Raw genomic sequence first — 17,555 nt, 5'->3', positions numbered from 1 at the left:
AGTTTTTTAAAAAAAGATTATCAAAGTAGAGTAGTGAGAATTAAAGAAGATGGTAAAATACACATGGTAAAACCTATGTGTCACAACCTTTCAGATGCTCATTATCTCTCAGTTGGATTATTTCAGTAGTACTCTGATGAGTCTCCCTGGCTTTGGTCCATTTTTTCACATTATTATCAGAATAAACTTCCATGACTATATCATATATCACCCTTCCATCAGAAATCTTCACAAGTTCCTTATTGCTCTGAGAATAAAGTCAAAATGTTAACAGCAGTTGCCCAGAACTGTGGTGTCTAGAGTGGGATTTATACTAGATGATCCGTTAAGATGTAGGAAGAATATATTAGAAGTTCCGTTTTTAAAATTTTTTTAATGCAGGTTTGTAATATACATACTATATTAATTAGTACAGTAGTACATCTATATAATTTATAATCAAATGGATAGATATTGATGGAAATGGAGATAGGGATATAGAGACATAGAAGATGTGTACAAGTGTTTAGTGGAAAAACCAGAGAGCAAAAGAGCATGTACACAAATATTCCAGTAACCTAAAACAATAGCTTTCATTTGATAAGAGTGGTGGGATCATAAGCCTGTAATTGGTATGTTAAGTTTACGAAAGGGGGTTGTTTTGTATATTTTAAAGTTAATTCTCAGTGATGGGAAAGTGAGAAATTACTTTTCTCTTTACACTTTTCTGCACTTTTTTTCTTTTTCTATTTACAAGAGAGAGATGAAGTTTTGACCATCTTTCAAAGCTTACTTTCTTCAGGAAGATTCCCCTGCCACTCTAGTCAGAAATAATCATTCTCTCCTCTAGCTCCCAGTAGTGTTTATTTGTGCCTCTGCGGCAGTTTTTCTTACTCTCCATTGAACAAGCAATTGCACACGTGCTATGTAGACACTGCTGGATGCCGAGGACACAAAGACACAAACTGTTTCAAGGAGTAGTGTGTTGTCTTTAGGGGGAAAAGAGGTGCAACCAGTTTTAACAGGATAAAATAATTGTACAGAGTGCAGTCAAAGCACAGAGGGGCTACCTTAGTCCCCAAGAAGTCAGAGAAAGATGCTTACTTTCCATTGTGTGTGAATTACCTCTTCTGGACTTTAAGCTTCTTGAGATCATGAAATGGAAGTACGAAGATGAACAGTGTTGTTTTTGTTTTTGAGAGGGGTTGGGTTGCATTTTTATATTACTTGTAATTACAAGTAATAAATGAAGTCTTCACTTTTTTTTTTTTTACAGAGCATAAACTGTTTAGCTTTGATTTTAAAAAGTAGGTAGTAAGTCACTGCTTCCCATGACTCCATCCACCCCCACATATACCCTATTGTTAACCACTCTTCCTATCTTTCTTTATCCTTCCCATGTTTTTTGATGCAGATACAAATAAATACAAGTAAAGATTCTTTTTTTTTTTTCCAGGAAAATTCCCAGATGTTTCAAGGTAGACCTTGCAAGAATATGTACCCTAATGAATATTTTCCTCATGGAATAACAAATGGAGCCAGTTGGTACAATGTCCCAGGTAAACATTCTTTTATATTAAGGCCGTATAACTTGATGGATTTTCTGTCCCCCTGGATGGTACTGCTTGTTACTGATTTTTTAATTTTGAGAAAGAATCATTCTTTTAACAATATTGTATAAATAGTTTAAAACATTCAAATTACCGGGGCTTCCCTGGTGGTGCAGTGGTTGAGAGTCCGCCTGCCGATGCAGGGGATACGGGTTCGTGCCCCGGTCTGGGAAGATCCCACATGCCGCGGAGCGGCTGGGCCCGTGAGCCATGGCCGCTGAGCCTGCGCGTCCGGAGCCTGTGCTCCGCAACGGGAGAGGCCACAACAGTGAGAGGCCCGCGTACTGCAAAAACAAAACAAAACAAACAAACAAAAAAACATTCAAATTACCGTTTCAACTATTTTTTATATTTGGTGCACTTTGACTTTTGAGTAAAATAATGTACTGAAACTTCATGAAAGTGTTATATTTTACTGCTGGCTATTACAAAGAACTTTAGATGTGCTAAGAAGAAGAGTGTGAGCTACACTTGAATTCTTCCTGAACATGAAAGTACAGATGTTTTACCTGTACCACAAGCATCAGAGAGCTCTCAAATGAACGCATTATTGGTTTTCAGCCATGCTGATTAAAGATGAATTTGGCTTTTTACTAGGAATGTTGCTTACAGTTTGGGATCTGAGCTAGTTAGAACTTCTTCAGAGTAACTGATTTAAAATTTTTATCCTTCAGGTGGTATGCAGGACTGGAACTATTTACAAACAAACTGCTTTGAAGTGACTATTGAACTTGGTTGTGTGAAATACCCATTTGAGAAAGATCTGCCAAAATTTTGGGAACAGAATCGAAGATCTCTAATCCAGTTTCTGAAACAGGTGACGATTCTGGAGTGATGTATGAAATTTCTCCCAAGAGCAAGAAGATTTTTGTGTGTACATGTGGTTTTCACACATTGATTTTAGAATACACCTCATTTGAATTCCAGTTTGACCTATTCATGTTTTCGTATATTTATCTAGAAAATTCATGGATGTAAATGAGTTTATTTATATGCACGGAGAAGAGTTAAAAATGATTAAACAATATAGTGATGATGTTTTGCACTTAATGGTTAGTGGTCACTTTTTACCCTTGTCTTTATAAAGGGCTACTATAGATTGGGTACATGCCTAAGAATTTGTCAAGTGATAAAGATGGGCTATGGGGTAAATTTTTTTTTTTTTTTTGGCCATTGGTTTACTGTGAAACAATTAATTTCCTTTTGTTTGGATGTGCATCGTGGCCAATAGGTAAAGACTATAAGAAATATGCTAGTAGTGGTTAAAATTATTAGGATAATCTGACTAATACTTTGTGCCAGTACTTTGCTGAGTAGAGTGGCATAATGGCTGTGAGTTTGCATACTAATTTTTTAGAACATTTTATTCTGAAAATTTGTAAGCATCAGGAAAAATTATAAGACTAACAATAAATACTACTATTCCTTTACCTAGGTTTAACAATTTTTATACTTTGCTGCATTTGTATTTTATATATATATAAACACATACACACTTTTGTTGAACTATTTCAGTATAAATTGCAAGTGTTATGATATTTATCCCAAAGTATTTCGGAATACATCTTCTAAAAATAAGGTTAATTCTCCTACCTGACTTCTCCAGTTGCTATTATCTCACCTAAGGAAATTAACAGTAACTCCCTATACTACCTAATACCTGATCCATGTTCAAATTTCCTCCACTTGTCCTCAAAATGTCTTTCTGTAGCTGATAGGAAGATAAAAACAAATCTAACTTATGAAAAACTAGCCTTTCAGAAACTGAAATATTTTGTTTAATGGGCGGTTACATTTAGCTTTACTCTGAGCTCCTGAATTCCTATTTGTTCTACATGTTTACATTATTTAACAATCTGTTATTTTGGATGTGAACTCCCAAAATAATTAGATGATGATTTTTATCAATAAAATCTGGGTGTCCTTGTGCTTTATCCAGGTTCATCAGGGTGTCAAAGGATTCGTCCTAGATGCCACAGATGGCAGAGGTATATTAAATGCCACCATTAGTGTTGCTGAAATTAATCACCCAGTAACTACTTACAAAACTGGAGATTACTGGCGTCTGTTGGTTCCAGGAACTTATAAAATCACAGCATCTGCTCGAGGGTGAGTTACTGAATGCTTTGTAATTGAGTGCTTGGAGATGAAACAAGCATAGTTCCATTCTAAAAGATTATTGCCAGAAAGCCCTGTAGAGGCTAAGCAACCTTGAGTTTAACGCTGAGAAGTTTAGAGCTGGTTACACATTTGACTCTTCTCTGGTGGCACAGTGAGTACATGAACCATCAGATGTAAGAAATCTGTGAAATTATTCACTTTGAACTGTAGCCTCTTTTACCTTCATCCTCTCAGGTCACCTTCCCCTGTCCAGATGTAAAGCCATAGTGACTGATTTCCTTCACTATGGGTAACAGTTCTGGGAAGTACTTGTTAGTAGGGAAAAAAAGACTTCTGTTCTGCATACTTCTAGTCATGTTGTCCCCCAAATACCACCACTTTACATTTGTACCCTTTTAAAACTCTTTCACAGACACTTATTTTTTATTATTGTACCTTTGCCTTCTCGCATCAGTGAGATTTTCTTACTTACTGCTAATTCTCTGAGAAAAGCCATTTTCATATTTTTTACAGTTTTTCTCACCACAAAGATATATTTACTTGAAAAGAAAAAATTAACTTATGACCTTTTCCCTTGGAAAAAACTTAATATTCCTTATGTTCCTCCTCCTTTACAAATACCTTAGAACTGGAGCCACCTTACTTTTTAGTCAAAACTTATAATTTTTATCCTCTTGTAGTTTTCTTTTTTATATTTGATACATGTAGGTATTTCCACAGAATATTTTCCCCTCCCCCTGCTAGCTCTCTTATATCTGAAGAGTTAGTTTGAACACTCATTGAAGTAAGGGTAAATACATGGAAACATTTAAAGTTATTGTTACCTTTTTTTAAAAAATGGTTTTCAAATACCAAGTGGTCTGTAAATGAATGGGTTAGAACTTTAACGAGTAAAGAAGTCTATTCTGGTTTTTTTCAGTTTTGGCATAGTATTGGAAAAACCAAAGCATCAAGGTATCTGAAAAATGGGGCAAGAATGATGCGTTTGGCAGAGAATGTCCTAAGTTAGTACTTCTCAAACTTTTCCCACCATATTCCCTGATGACAGACAAGTGAACTCAGATTCCAGGAGTATACACTGCAAGCATGAGCTTTCTTTTGAAGTCATATATTTAATCTTAAAAACTCATTTATGTTTTATAGTCTACCCTTGTATGGTCTTTGTTAATGTTTAAAACAAATCTTAAATTCTCACAAAGTTAACAATTTGACCCTTTAGGGAGATGCCCCACATTTATCTCAAGGATTCACATATCCTCTGCACACCTCTGTTTTCCCAGGGTTTGGGTCCTCCAGCTGCAGAAGCGTGGCTCTGATCTGTCTTCTTTATTGCAGGTATAATCCAGTTACCAAGAATGTGACCGTAAACAGTGAAGGTGCTGTTCAGGTCAACTTCACACTTGTTCGATCTTCAACAGATTCAAACAATGAATCAAAGAAAGGCAAGGGGGACAGCACCAACAATGAGGGTGCCAGCGATCCGACTACTAAAGAGTTTGAAACTTTAATTAAAGACCTTTCAGCTGAGAATGGTTTGGAAGGCTTCATGTTACGCTCCTCCTCAAATCTGGCTCTTTATCGATACCATTCATACAAGGACTTATCAGAGTTTCTGAGAGGACTTGTGATGAACTATCCACATATTACAAATCTTACCAAGTAAGTGTCACCTTCTTGCTGCCTTTTTTTCCTCTTTCTTTCTCCCTTTCTCCTTCCCTCCCTCTTTCTTTCTTCCTTCCTTCCTCTCCCTCCCTTCCTTCCTTCCTTCCTTCCTTCCTTCCTTCCTTCCTTCTTCATTTTAAAGAGGTTACATCATTTAGCATAAGCCACATTAAATGGTTCTTGTAATTTATTTAGAGATATTTGGGAGCTGACTGTATAGAGAGTTGGATTTCACTTATTTTGAAACAAATGTTTGCTTGGAGATCTTTCTAACAATGAATCTTGGAAACTTTTATGAGAAACATTGGAGCAGAATTACTTGTTAGTTTAGCAATGTGTGGCCTGTGCCTCCAGAAAATGTAAAATCATTCTTGCGAACGATTACTTTGATTTCAAAACCTTTCTACTTCTCAGCTGCAGATTCACGTTCTAACTAAATATTTAGTTTGTTTCATTTTGCTGGGGGCAGGGACAGATTTGGAACTATGAGCTCTCTTGTCAGGGATCATGTTTAACCTTTTCTTCAAATTAGAAAATGAAGCCTGGTTGGCTGTCATTTTCTGTGCTTTAGTCTCTACTCACAGTCATGGTTCCCTGAAGCCTTATGGACATATGTGATTGAGGGTTCTGGGAAAACATGCAGTACTGGCTTATGTAAAACTGATGGCTGAGACAACTTTTACCTTCACTTCTTAAGCTTCTCTGCTTCACTTTCACTGTCTCAAAACTATTTCCTTGATTTGTTGATTCCTATTATTTGCCTATTTTAGGGCCTTTACATTTCGCCCTGAACTTACAGTTCTCTACTACAAACCTAATGAACATTAACTAGCCTTTCACTTTTTCACTTTTTTCCTTCATTGGTTCTTTTAATTTTACCAGTAAATTTACTTTTCAAATACTAGTTTATAAGGTCTGTAATTGCAAAGACTGATATTTACTTTGGCAATACCAATTACCTCTCTTCCGCAACTGACTCTTGAACATTTCTGCCCAGGTCAGGTTTTAATACTGTCCATGTTAGTGCCATGTAGACGTTACAGACTTTCTTATTTTAAAACAAAAAATCGGACATTATTTTGCTATCCATTTACTTAGTTCATTTAAGTTTTTTTTTTTAACCTTTCAATTAAACATGCACTTCTTAGTTAAATATTTCCCCAGCAAATATGCAACACCTGCCAGTGGTGGGACACAAGGCAGTTTTAGGTGGTCCTCCAACGTTTGCTAAGTATCATTAAATACCATTGTGAGAAAGCGGTACTTTGTCTATTCTATTATCCTCAATTTAATGCCAATATTATTTTTTCTATCTAACTCTTGTAAATCTCCCTTTATATCAAAGAAAGCAGGCCTTTTCAATTAGTTTTGCTGTAATCTTGGTACTGCATTTAAAGTTTAAAATGTCTTATTTGTGTAAATTAATTTAGATTTTAAAAGTAAGGTGCTCTGCATTTGTGTATATTTAAATATTTCCATAATAAAAATTTAAGTGAGTTAACTTAAAAGACATATGTTAACTAGGGACTTCCCTGGAGGTCCAGTGGCTAAGACTCCATGCTTCCAGTGCAGGGGCCGCAGGTTCGATCCCTGGTCGGGGAACTAGGATCCCACATGCTAGGCGGCACAGCCAAAAAAAAAAAAAGACATATATTAACTAAAGAGTAGTATAGATTATAGAAGATTGGGTAAATATTATGAAGATGATAGGAGAATGACAATATGGAGGAATGCTGAACTAAATCATAATCTTTCCTAAATCTGATAGTATCTCACATCTATTTGACTTTCTTTGATTAAGGGAACCTAATTTTCTTAAAGTAGTCTGACATAAAGATTTACTCTTTAAAGACTTTTCAAATTTTGTTCTCATTTGTTTTTTTAAAATCTGTAAGGCAGCGTTAACATAATACTTGATTACTTGCTAACTTTTTATTTCTGGTTTTTGAAAGTTTGGGACAGAGTGCTGAATATCGTCACATTTGGTCCCTTGAAATCTCCAATAAGCCCAATGTATCTGAGCCTGAAGAACCAAAGATTCGTTTTGTTGCTGGTATCCATGGAAATGCTCCAGTTGGAACTGAACTTCTTTTGGCTCTGGCAGAATTTCTCTGCCTAAACTACAAAAAGAACCCGGCTGTTACCCAAGTAAGAAAATAGCCTGTTTTGACATGTTTTAAAAGGAAAAAGCTCAGTGATACACTGATATCAAGGCACCATTTTTTTAAATTTAACTTCCTGTTAGATTCTATACAGAGGTACTTTTAAGGTCATTATAAACTTTACTCTTTAAAAATGGACCTTGGTATATAGTCATTGTTAGTAGTGTCTTTCTATTATATTTCTTTGTATATATTAAGAGCCATAGAGGAAAAAAATAATAAAGATTTGCATTCAGTCCTCTATTCCTTTATGTTACCCTTCCAATCTTTACTCACAGTGATGTATATTCTAATTAGAGGGACTTCCATTGCCAGTTATTCATAACTAGGATACTGTATTGAAAAATGAGGTAGAAGAGAAATCGGGTTTTTTTTCATGTAATAAAGATGAAATTATTGGACACCTTGGATGCTTAGAGATTTTAGAAAAAGTGATATGGCAGTGCCTACTTTAGTCGCCTGTGACTATAGACTAGAACGTTGATCCAGAAGCTGGTTATGTATGACTAAGCAACCTAGTTTCTGTGTTGTCTTAAGGAAAGGAAGGAAAAAGTGTGCATCTGTCTAGAACACTCACTAATTGGCACTGTCTGTATAGAATTTAGGAAAGGGGGAAAGTACTAGTATTTGTTTAATACCTACTATGTGTTAGGTACTTTACATACATCATAATTTAATCCTCAACCCTGCAATTATGTTAGCTTCATTTTATAGATGTGAAAACTGAGGCAGAGATATTTGATAACTTACAGGAGGTCACACAGCTACTAAGTGGTAAGGCAGGGATTTAAACCCAAGCATGTCTCACTCTTAAAGCCTGTGCTGTTCTGTTTTACCCTACTGCCTCCCCTGAAAGAAATTTGGAAAGAATTGATGTCATGATTTCCTAAATTTCCATTTATTTTACCATTTTCAGCAAAGTAGATCCCATTGACTTCTTCATGTGAGTTGCAGGAGTATTTCAAAGATTTTTGTTGTTGTTCTTTTTTAAAAGGGAGATTACCTAGGACAGTGGTTCTCTACCCTGGCTATACATTGAAAACATTTGGGAAGCTTTTACAAATACCAATGCCTGGGCTCCATCCCCAGAAGCATCAATATTTCTTTAAAAGCTCCTTAGGTTATTGTAACATTTGGCCAGAGTTACTACCTACTGATCTTAAGGTTATAAGAGACTATATATCCCAGGTAAAACATCTACCAGGAATTTTAAAACTCCTAGTTTATGAGAATTTGCCTCACTGGTCTAATTAGGCTTAGATCACTTTAGATTGCCATTTGTTTTGAGCTGAGTGCCAGAATTGTCTGGAGAGTTCAAGGAAATATACATATACCCAGAGACATATGGTTAAGCCCAAGCATAGGAAAAAAGTCTCCCTCAGAGATTCCAGCATAAATGGATTAAAGGATTGCAAATATATTTTCAGGCTATTGACAATTTTACTAGAATAAATAAACCAGGGATCACTTATTCTGATTTATTATTAGAAATATGTAGGATGAATTATATCAGAAATTCATGCCATAAATGTAGGTATTAACACCTCTGGATATGGCTCATTTGAAGGAGAAATTATGAGTAAGACAAATATCCCACCTCATTTTTTTTTTTGATATGCTGATTTCAACTCTTCTGTCTCATTGTTTCCAGACATACATTGATATTTGTCACATTATATGTTCCAGTTTTTAATCTGGAAGTACAATATTATTATAAATACAGTACTATTGTGTTTATTGTATTTGTATTATTTTTATTTATTGGTCAGTTATTATTGACCTAAGCCAGTGGTCAGCAAACTTTTTCTGTAAAGGGCCATAGAGCATATATTTTGGACTTTGTGGGTCAGATGTTGTGTGTTGCAACTACTCAACTCTGCCATTGCAGAACAAAAATAGTCATATGAAGGGGCAAGGCTGTGTGCCCATAAAACTTTATTTACAATAGCAAGCAGCAGTCTGGGTTTAGCCTACAGACAGTGGTTTCTGACCCTGTTGTAAGATATTGGGAGGTCTCTGGGAACAGCAGCTGTGCAGTTTTTTGTTTCTTTTTAAATTTTTTTGGAGCAAGAGAGAATTTTATTTATTTTTCAGTTCTGCCTTTTAAATCTGTGTTTAAAACAAACAATAAAGACTTTCTGTTTGAAGCATGGGAGGGTACCTTTTGATTCCACATAGACCTAATAAACTCATTGATTTCTGTTTCCATTTTAGTTGGTCGACAGGACTAGAATTGTGATTGTCCCTTCTCTAAATCCAGATGGGCGAGAGAGAGCACAAGAGAAAGACTGTACTTCAAAGATAGGACAGACAAATGCTCGTGGCAAAGACCTGGATACAGACTTCACAAGTAAGACCAATATTTAGGTCATTAAAGTACTTTGTAGATAATTTTATTTCTCTTTGCTAGGAGATTGGTTGATCCTATTTTATAGATGAATAAGGGGTGCTTTCTTGTCTAGGATGTACAATATAAATGAATAGAGACATCTAGAACACTTTTCAAATTTTTGTTGTTTTTCATTTGCAAAAGTAATTCAAGTTTTTTTCTTAGAAATTCAATCAATAATATTGGGGGAGAGGTCTTCATCATAGTCATACAGAGATGTATATTCTCTCTCTACTCTCTTATATATGAGTGTACACACATGTACACACACACACACAATGTATGTGTGTATTGATTTGAAGGGGCCAGTTTCTTATTTACTTAAATAGGATCATCAGCTATACATATTGTTCTGCAACTTTTTTATTGGATATATCATTGACATCTATCTATTTCAATACTCATAGATCTCTAACATTCTTATTAATGGCATCTTATTATGCTATTAATATATGGTAGTACTCTAGTTTATTCAACAATTTCCCTACTGATGGACATTTAGTTTCTTTTTAATTTTTTGCTCTTGCAAACAATGCTTCAGAAAATACCCTGATTTCTGAAAATCTTATTTTCTTTCAAGGACGGGTTATTATTTTTTAAAAGAGGATATGTCCATCCCTTTTTGTTTCCAGTAAGAACTTTCTTAAACTTGGTTAGAGTCATTAACCTTTCAACATTACCCTAAAGTGTGTAAAACTCAAAATATCCTACCTCCTAGGATGTATCTTTCTTGCGTGAGGTAGTGGCTTATGGAGTAATAAAGTATTTATCTACAGATTTTATAAGTTAGCCTTTTGACTGTGCTCAAGTAGGGAATATTTTCTTAGCTGCTCATACTAAAAATGTAAAACTTGATATTTTATGTTTGACATTTCTATCTTTTAGATAATGCCTCCCAACCTGAAACTAAAGCCATCATTGAAAATTTGATTCAGAAACAGGACTTCAGTCTTTCTGTTGCTTTAGATGGTGGTTCAGTGCTGGTCACGTACCCATATGACAAGCCAGTACAAACAGGTATGTAGAATGTCACTTTACATATGTACTATTTAAGCTTAAATAGGAAATTTCAATTAGGTAATATCCCTTCTAAAAATTTTTTAAATGGTGAGCATTTGAGCACACTGCATGAATAAACAACCTAAGAAGACTGTACATACATCAACAGTTCAGTTGCTTGGAGGAGGGAGGTCAGATCTAATGATGACCTAGCTTTATTCAGTGTAGCCATCTTGTCACATCTGCTCAATTTGTACTCCATAAACATTTATGGAACAATTATTATGTATCTAGACATTGGAAATACAAAAGTGAATAAGACACAATGCCCACCCCAAGAAATCCATATTATGTAACCAAACATTAACAATACAGAATTGCCCTCTCCTGCTTTAAACCTTGACTGACTGGTTGCACCTTGTGGTGAGTTAAACAGTTGCCTGTTGAATCTCTCTGAGGCCATTGTATATGGAGATATTTTGTGTTGCTTTCAATGCAGCTTACAAGGAATATTGTAATTAGGCCACAGTCGCCCCCAAACGTAGTAAAACATACCAAAATAGGTTTGTATTTTAGTGTGATAACTTGTTAAACTCGCCGTTAGTGCCTTTTAATATAAGGAAGATGCTTATTTTCTTGGACAGATTATCTTGGGGTGCACAGAACCATGTGCTTAATTATAATAACTCCTCAATAAACTTCAGTGAGGTACAAGATTTACTAGAAGGAAAGGAATATGACTTTTGTGTCCATGAAGTTGAACTTGGAGAAAAATCTTTTCAATTTCTCCGCTAACTTCTGTATTTTTCTTTTTGTAGTGGAAAACAAAGAGACTCTAAAGCATTTGGCATCTCTTTATGCAAATAATCATCCATCGATGCATATGGGTCAGCCCAGTTGCCCAAATAAATCAGGTAGGTATTTTCCCTACCCTTTGTTATTGTTGTTGCTGTTTTGGGAGAGGATGAGGACTTGCCTTCTGATCTTGTTGATCCTACATCTCTCAATGCTTTTATAGATGAGAATATTCCAGGAGGAGTAATGCGTGGAGCAGAATGGCACAGTCACCTGGGCAGCATGAAGGTATGCTTTATAGAGTACGGTGAGAATGGAATTATAAATACGTATTGGACATTGAGTGAAAGAATAGGTGACTTTTCTGATATAGTAAAGTGAATGGCATCTGCTTTGTGGCTTCCTTGACATGATAGCCCTTAAATTAACTAACCTCTGACAGCAATTTTTTTTGCCATTTTAACCATTTTTAATTATAATTTCAGTGATATTTTAATTACATTAACAGTGTCAGGCAACTATCACCATATCTATTTTCAAAACTTTCATTACCCCAAACAGAAACTCTGTGCCCCAAAGCAATAACTCCCATTATCCTCTTCTCCCAGCCCCTGGTAACTTCTAATCTACTCTCTGTCTCTATGTATTTGCCTATTCTGGATATTTCATATAAGTGGAATTGTACAATATTTTTTCTTTTGTGTCCAGCTTTTTTCACTTAGCATAATGCCTTCTGGGTTCATCCATTCTGAAGCATACATCACCTACTCCATTCCTTTTTATGGCTAAACAATATTCCATTGTATGTAAAGATCACATTTTGTTTATCAATTCATCTTTTGATGGACAGATGTTTCCACCTTTTGGCTCTTGAAAATAATACTGCAGTGAACATTTGTGTACAGGTATCTGTTTAAGCCCCTGTAAGGAATGGGAAGTAAGTGGTAAGTTAGATTTTGGAACCTGTCCACACAAGTAGTTCCTACCTAAATAATTGCTATATTGCTGTATGGTAGGTTCGAGCCTGAAGATTGAGGGTATCAGAGAGCAAATACTTGTGCTTTTACCTCTAAGAACTCCAGAACAGCAGTAACAACAGTGAAGTTCCAGGGGTTAGAGGGAAGCTGGCCCTCTGCATGTACTTACTCATTTATTCAACAAACCCTAATAAGAACCCCTCTACTGCCAGTCACTGTAGGAAGCACTGGAGATATAAAAATGAATTAGACATAGTCCCTGATCTTAAGAACTCTCTTAGGAGTGGCCATGTTTGTGACTGGTTATAATACCAAGTGGTTTATTTATATTTGCTGTAAAATGCTTTACAGATTCTTTGTTTACATCACCCAGCTTTTCTTTTTATTCCATTCATTCCATTTGTCATATTACATAACCTCATTCTTACTTTTACTTATTAATTTTCCTACATTTGTTTTTGAATCTTATATTCCAGGATTATAGTGTTACCTATGGCCACTGTCCAGAAATCACAGTATACACAAGCTGCTGCTACTTTCCTAGTGCAGCACAACTCCCTTCGTTGTGGGCAGAAAATAAAAAATCTCTTCTTAGCATGTTGGTGGAGGTGAGTCTTTCCCTTTTAACTAGAAGCGAACTCCCAGGAATATGGTCAATGAAAACCTTTATCAAAATATTTTCTTAATCTTTTACCAAAATTTTGTATTGTTTATTTTAAATGTATGTAGAAAGGAGAGTTTTGTTCATTTTTTACTGCCGAAATAGGTGCCATGAGTTTGCATATCTGATGTATATTGAGGTAATTTAACCCTGTGAGATGCTGCAGGTTCTTCCATTTGAATATCACACGGAGTTACTCGAGACAGTGTCCTGTGGTGGGAAGTAAAGCATTCAAGACGTCGGAAGATTTGGGTTCAAACATTTTAGGCTTTGACTCTATCAGAGGCCTCTCTCCCCTTATTTCCATCTCTGTGCCTCTGAAGCAGTGAATGAGTAGCAAACAAGGTCAGAGTCAGTGGGGAGGGACGAATAAGCTAGACTTATAGAGGGTTTTGTTGTTTTGTTTGTTTTTGTCAAGCCTCAAGTTATGGCCTCTAGAATATCTGGCATTATGAAAACATAAATTTATATCTTAAACATTTATTTTTTTAAGGTTCACAAGGGAGTTCATGGATTTGTTAAAGATAAGACTGGAAAACCAATCTCTAAAGCAGTCATTGTGCTCAATGAAGGAATAAAAGTACATACAAAAGAGGGAGGTTATTTCCATGTACTGTTAGCCCCAGGTGTCCATAACATCAATGCCATTGCCGATGGGTATCAGCAACAACATTCCCAGGTAAGAAACTCAACTTGAGTGGTCTCATGTAAATTTTTATTATTAATAATACTTATATTTAATTTGAAACTCTTGTTAGAAAGCTTGTGGGGAATAAAGAAAAATGTGACCACCTCTTGATTATGGTATCTTGTTATCTTTCTATCCTTTAGCAACAAAAGGGAAATTTTTGTAGCATTTTGTGTACTTTAGATGACAATGAACCATCTCCTTGGTTTGCTATAAAGGTCCTAGGAATATAGCAGGGATACAATATACCTTAGGTAAACTTTTTCCTAATTCTCACACTTTATCTTCCTAGGTCTTTGTGCATCATGATGCAGCCAGTTCTGTGGTAATAGTCTTTGACACAGATAACCGGATATTTGGTTTGCCAAGGGAGCTTGTGGTAACTGTATCAGGTAAAAAAATTTAAATTTTCAGTAGTTGAAGTTAAAACCAATCCTGACATTTCAATTTGAGAGTGGATCACCTCCATAATCACCCGAAAATAATCACTTTTCTTCTCACGTCTCCTATCTAAACATGATTTTCCTGGAACACTGTTTTCTCATATGTTCTCATGGCTTGCCCCATCACATTTTCAGGTCTGTACTCAAATGTCACCTCCACAGAGAGGCCTTCCCTGATCACCCTAGCTAAAATAGTACCCCTGTCACTATCTCACCGCCGCTTGTTTCTGTTAAAGCACTTATCACTACCTGCCGTTACATTATGTATTAGTCATCTATTTGTCTGTATTCGATCTCTCCCACTAAAACATAAACTCTGAGAGGACAGGGATTTCATCTGCCTCCCAGTGCCTAGAACCATGGATTGGCATGTAGTGGGTCTTAATGAAGAGTTGTTGATTGAATGAATGATTTGCTTTATACTAAGATCATAAGTCCCTTGGACTTTGACTTATATTCGTTCTATTTTTTCCATGATCCTGGAAGGAGGGAATATTTGTTTCCTCCAGGCTTAATGTGTGCCATTGCTTGAATCAGTGAAAGGTTAGAAAGAAAAAATGTGGTAAAATAATAAATACTCTGCTGTATTGTATCTTTTGACACAAAGAACCTTGGTTCATTTCTAAGTACAACTTGGACCTGATGCAGAATAACCAAGTTTTATTACAGGGTGTGTTGGGGAGAGATCCTTAGTTGAGAGAGAGTGGTATATTGGAAACATGGTCAAATCATAGAGCCTGTTGTGGGGTGTTTATGGTAGAGTTCTTAACTTGAATCGGATAAAGCATAAATCACTAAGTGCTTAGAAACATAGGAGCTGGGATTCAGTTTAAATCTGGCTCTGCCATCCATTTGCTGTTGTGAACTTAATTTTTTTTTAATATTTGGCTGTGCCGGGTCTTAGTTGCGGCACCCAGAGTCTTCGTTGTCACGTGTGGGATCTTTAGTTGCAGGATGTGGGATCTTTAGTTGTGGCATGCATGCAGGATCTAGTTCCCTGACCAGGGATCGAACCTGGGCCCCCTGCACTGGGAGCCTAGAGTCTTAACTACTGGACCACCAGGGAAGTTCCATGAACTTAATTTTTATTATGATTTTATTGGTATTATTTTCTGTTACTTAGACTGTTACTCTGATAACCTTATGTAAAAATATTTTAAATAAATGAGGGATTTGGGATGAGATGAAAATTTACCGGAAAGGAAAAGTGGAAGTCATTGATTGATGAAAAGCAGGTTACACAACAGTAGACACAGTTTGATTTCATTGTGGTAAAAGAAAAAAATATATGTGTACGTACACACACGTGAAGGAAAATCCAGAAAAAACATGCCCTAGGGTTGTTAAAGATGACCTCGGGGTAATGGAGACACGAAGTGGAGTTTGGAGTATGGGTTTTTAGTATTTTGCTTATCTGTATTTTTCTAATTTTGCACATGATACATGTACTACTTCTGTAATAAAAAAACGGTTGTTTTTAAGTGAATGAAAAGAAATAAAATAAATGAAGGGCATAATATAAAAAGTGCTATTGTAAGCAGCTGCTTATTTATATTCTTCAACTAGAACACCACTCACGTGATGGTTTTGGTTGACAGGTGCCACCATGTCGGCATTGATCCTAACAGCTTGCATTATTTGGTGCATCTGCTCAATCAAGTCTAACAGACACAAGGATGGCTTTCATCGGCTCAGGCAGCATCATGATGAGTATGAAGATGAAATTCGCATGATGTCAACCGGCTCCAAGAAGTCTCTCTTAAGCCATGAGTTCCAGGATGAAACAGACACTGAAGAGGAAACATTATATTCCAGCAAACATTGAAACACACACCTTGCATCTCTCCCAGCATAAGTACCAAGCAAAGTTACAGTTCCTTTTGGGAGACACTGCATTAAGAAGAGAGACTATCTTGCTTCTTCAAAGAGCTTTGGGAAGTTAACTTGCTAAATTTGTTTTCTCTGTGAATTTGGCTGGCAGTTTTGAACTTCCCCTCCTTAACGTACTCTTACCTTAAAAAAAAAAAATCTGCTTTCTATTTATGCAGAGATGGGACAGCCACTTTGTTTTTCTTCTTAATTTAAGATGAGCTGTTTGGAGCTTATGCTATAACTGAAGAAAGCCAACTAGTGGATGTTGTATTTTGCACACCAGGTGTTTACTAGTGGCTTTAGCTTTTTCTCTTTATTTTAAATGGCCAAAAGAATCCAGAAACATTAAGGCAGGGACAGCAGTCAGAATCTGACATAAAGCTTTAAAAACTCGAGGTTTTTTCAACCTATTGAGGAGTACTTTTCTCTAGTTATTAAATAGCTGGAGTTTCTCTTATTATTCAGGTTTAATGGAGGCTGGATTGATTTTGAAACTTATGTAACATTAGGAAATGATTAAACGGGCTTCCGTATTTGGCTTTCTACCTGTTCCAAGGCTAGATCAGAACTGGTGGGCTGTGCTCTAAGCAGGATTTCACTACCTCTTGTGTAAGGTTTAGCAAAGTTGTAAACATCCCCATTTTAAGGGAGAACTTGTTGACTGTTGTAAAAGATCTCAGTGTCCATTTGCGTAGAGCTGAGAGGGAGATCTAGCAAAAGCTAAAACTCGTGTTGCCTATCTTTTAACTTGGTAAAAACCCACAGGTGCTGTTGCTTTTATCTGTGAAGCACTAGTTTATTCTAGGAATGCCTAATTCTTTACTATTTCCTAAATTTGAACCTTTTTCTATGTTGTACACTTAGGGTTTTCAGATGACCTGGCAATCGACAAGATCTGAATTCTACTGAAAATACCTGGAAGCGTGGAAGAGACCTATTTGCACATTCTTAACCTACATTTGAACGCAGAATATCTACACTCCTTGTTAACCCAAGCCAGCACCCTATCATAGCATCCTGTTATTGAAATAGCTTGGCCAACCTTATTCGTAAAGGCCTCTGCGTGTGATTGGGTTCTTTGTCCTAATGTTTCATTTGACAGTCTCTTCTTGATCAACCAATTTTTTAAAAGTTCACTTGAAAGCACTTAAATATGGCTCCCTCCATTTAAAAAAAAAAAAAGTAACACTATAGTGA

General features: G+C 36.1%; 1 protein-coding gene across 1 annotated transcript in view; it reads left to right on the top strand.

Moving 5' to 3' along the window:
* The window catches only part of CPD (carboxypeptidase D), a gene marked incomplete at both ends in the record, with an annotated part of 57,396 nt that extends 41,085 nt beyond the window's left edge, over positions 1–16,311 (top strand). The window contains 13 exons of the mRNA XM_079725863.1: positions 1,436–1,538; positions 2,264–2,406; positions 3,529–3,698; positions 5,046–5,369; positions 7,325–7,520; positions 9,749–9,884; positions 10,809–10,940; positions 11,741–11,836; positions 11,941–12,005; positions 13,171–13,302; positions 13,849–14,034; positions 14,336–14,435; positions 16,085–16,311. Coding sequence (XP_079581989.1) covers positions 1,436–1,538; positions 2,264–2,406; positions 3,529–3,698; positions 5,046–5,369; positions 7,325–7,520; positions 9,749–9,884; positions 10,809–10,940; positions 11,741–11,836; positions 11,941–12,005; positions 13,171–13,302; positions 13,849–14,034; positions 14,336–14,435; positions 16,085–16,311 — 2,010 coding nt within the window. The remainder of the gene's footprint in view (positions 1–1,435; positions 1,539–2,263; positions 2,407–3,528; positions 3,699–5,045; positions 5,370–7,324; positions 7,521–9,748; positions 9,885–10,808; positions 10,941–11,740; positions 11,837–11,940; positions 12,006–13,170; positions 13,303–13,848; positions 14,035–14,335; positions 14,436–16,084) is intronic.
* Between the last annotated feature and the right edge of the window lie 1,244 nt (positions 16,312–17,555).

Source organism: Hyperoodon ampullatus (genome assembly GCF_949752795.1).
Source record: "Hyperoodon ampullatus genome assembly, chromosome: 19".
NCBI classification, from domain to species: Eukaryota; Metazoa; Chordata; class Mammalia; order Artiodactyla; family Ziphiidae; genus Hyperoodon; species Hyperoodon ampullatus.
This window is presented reverse-complemented; position numbering and strand designations above follow the sequence as displayed.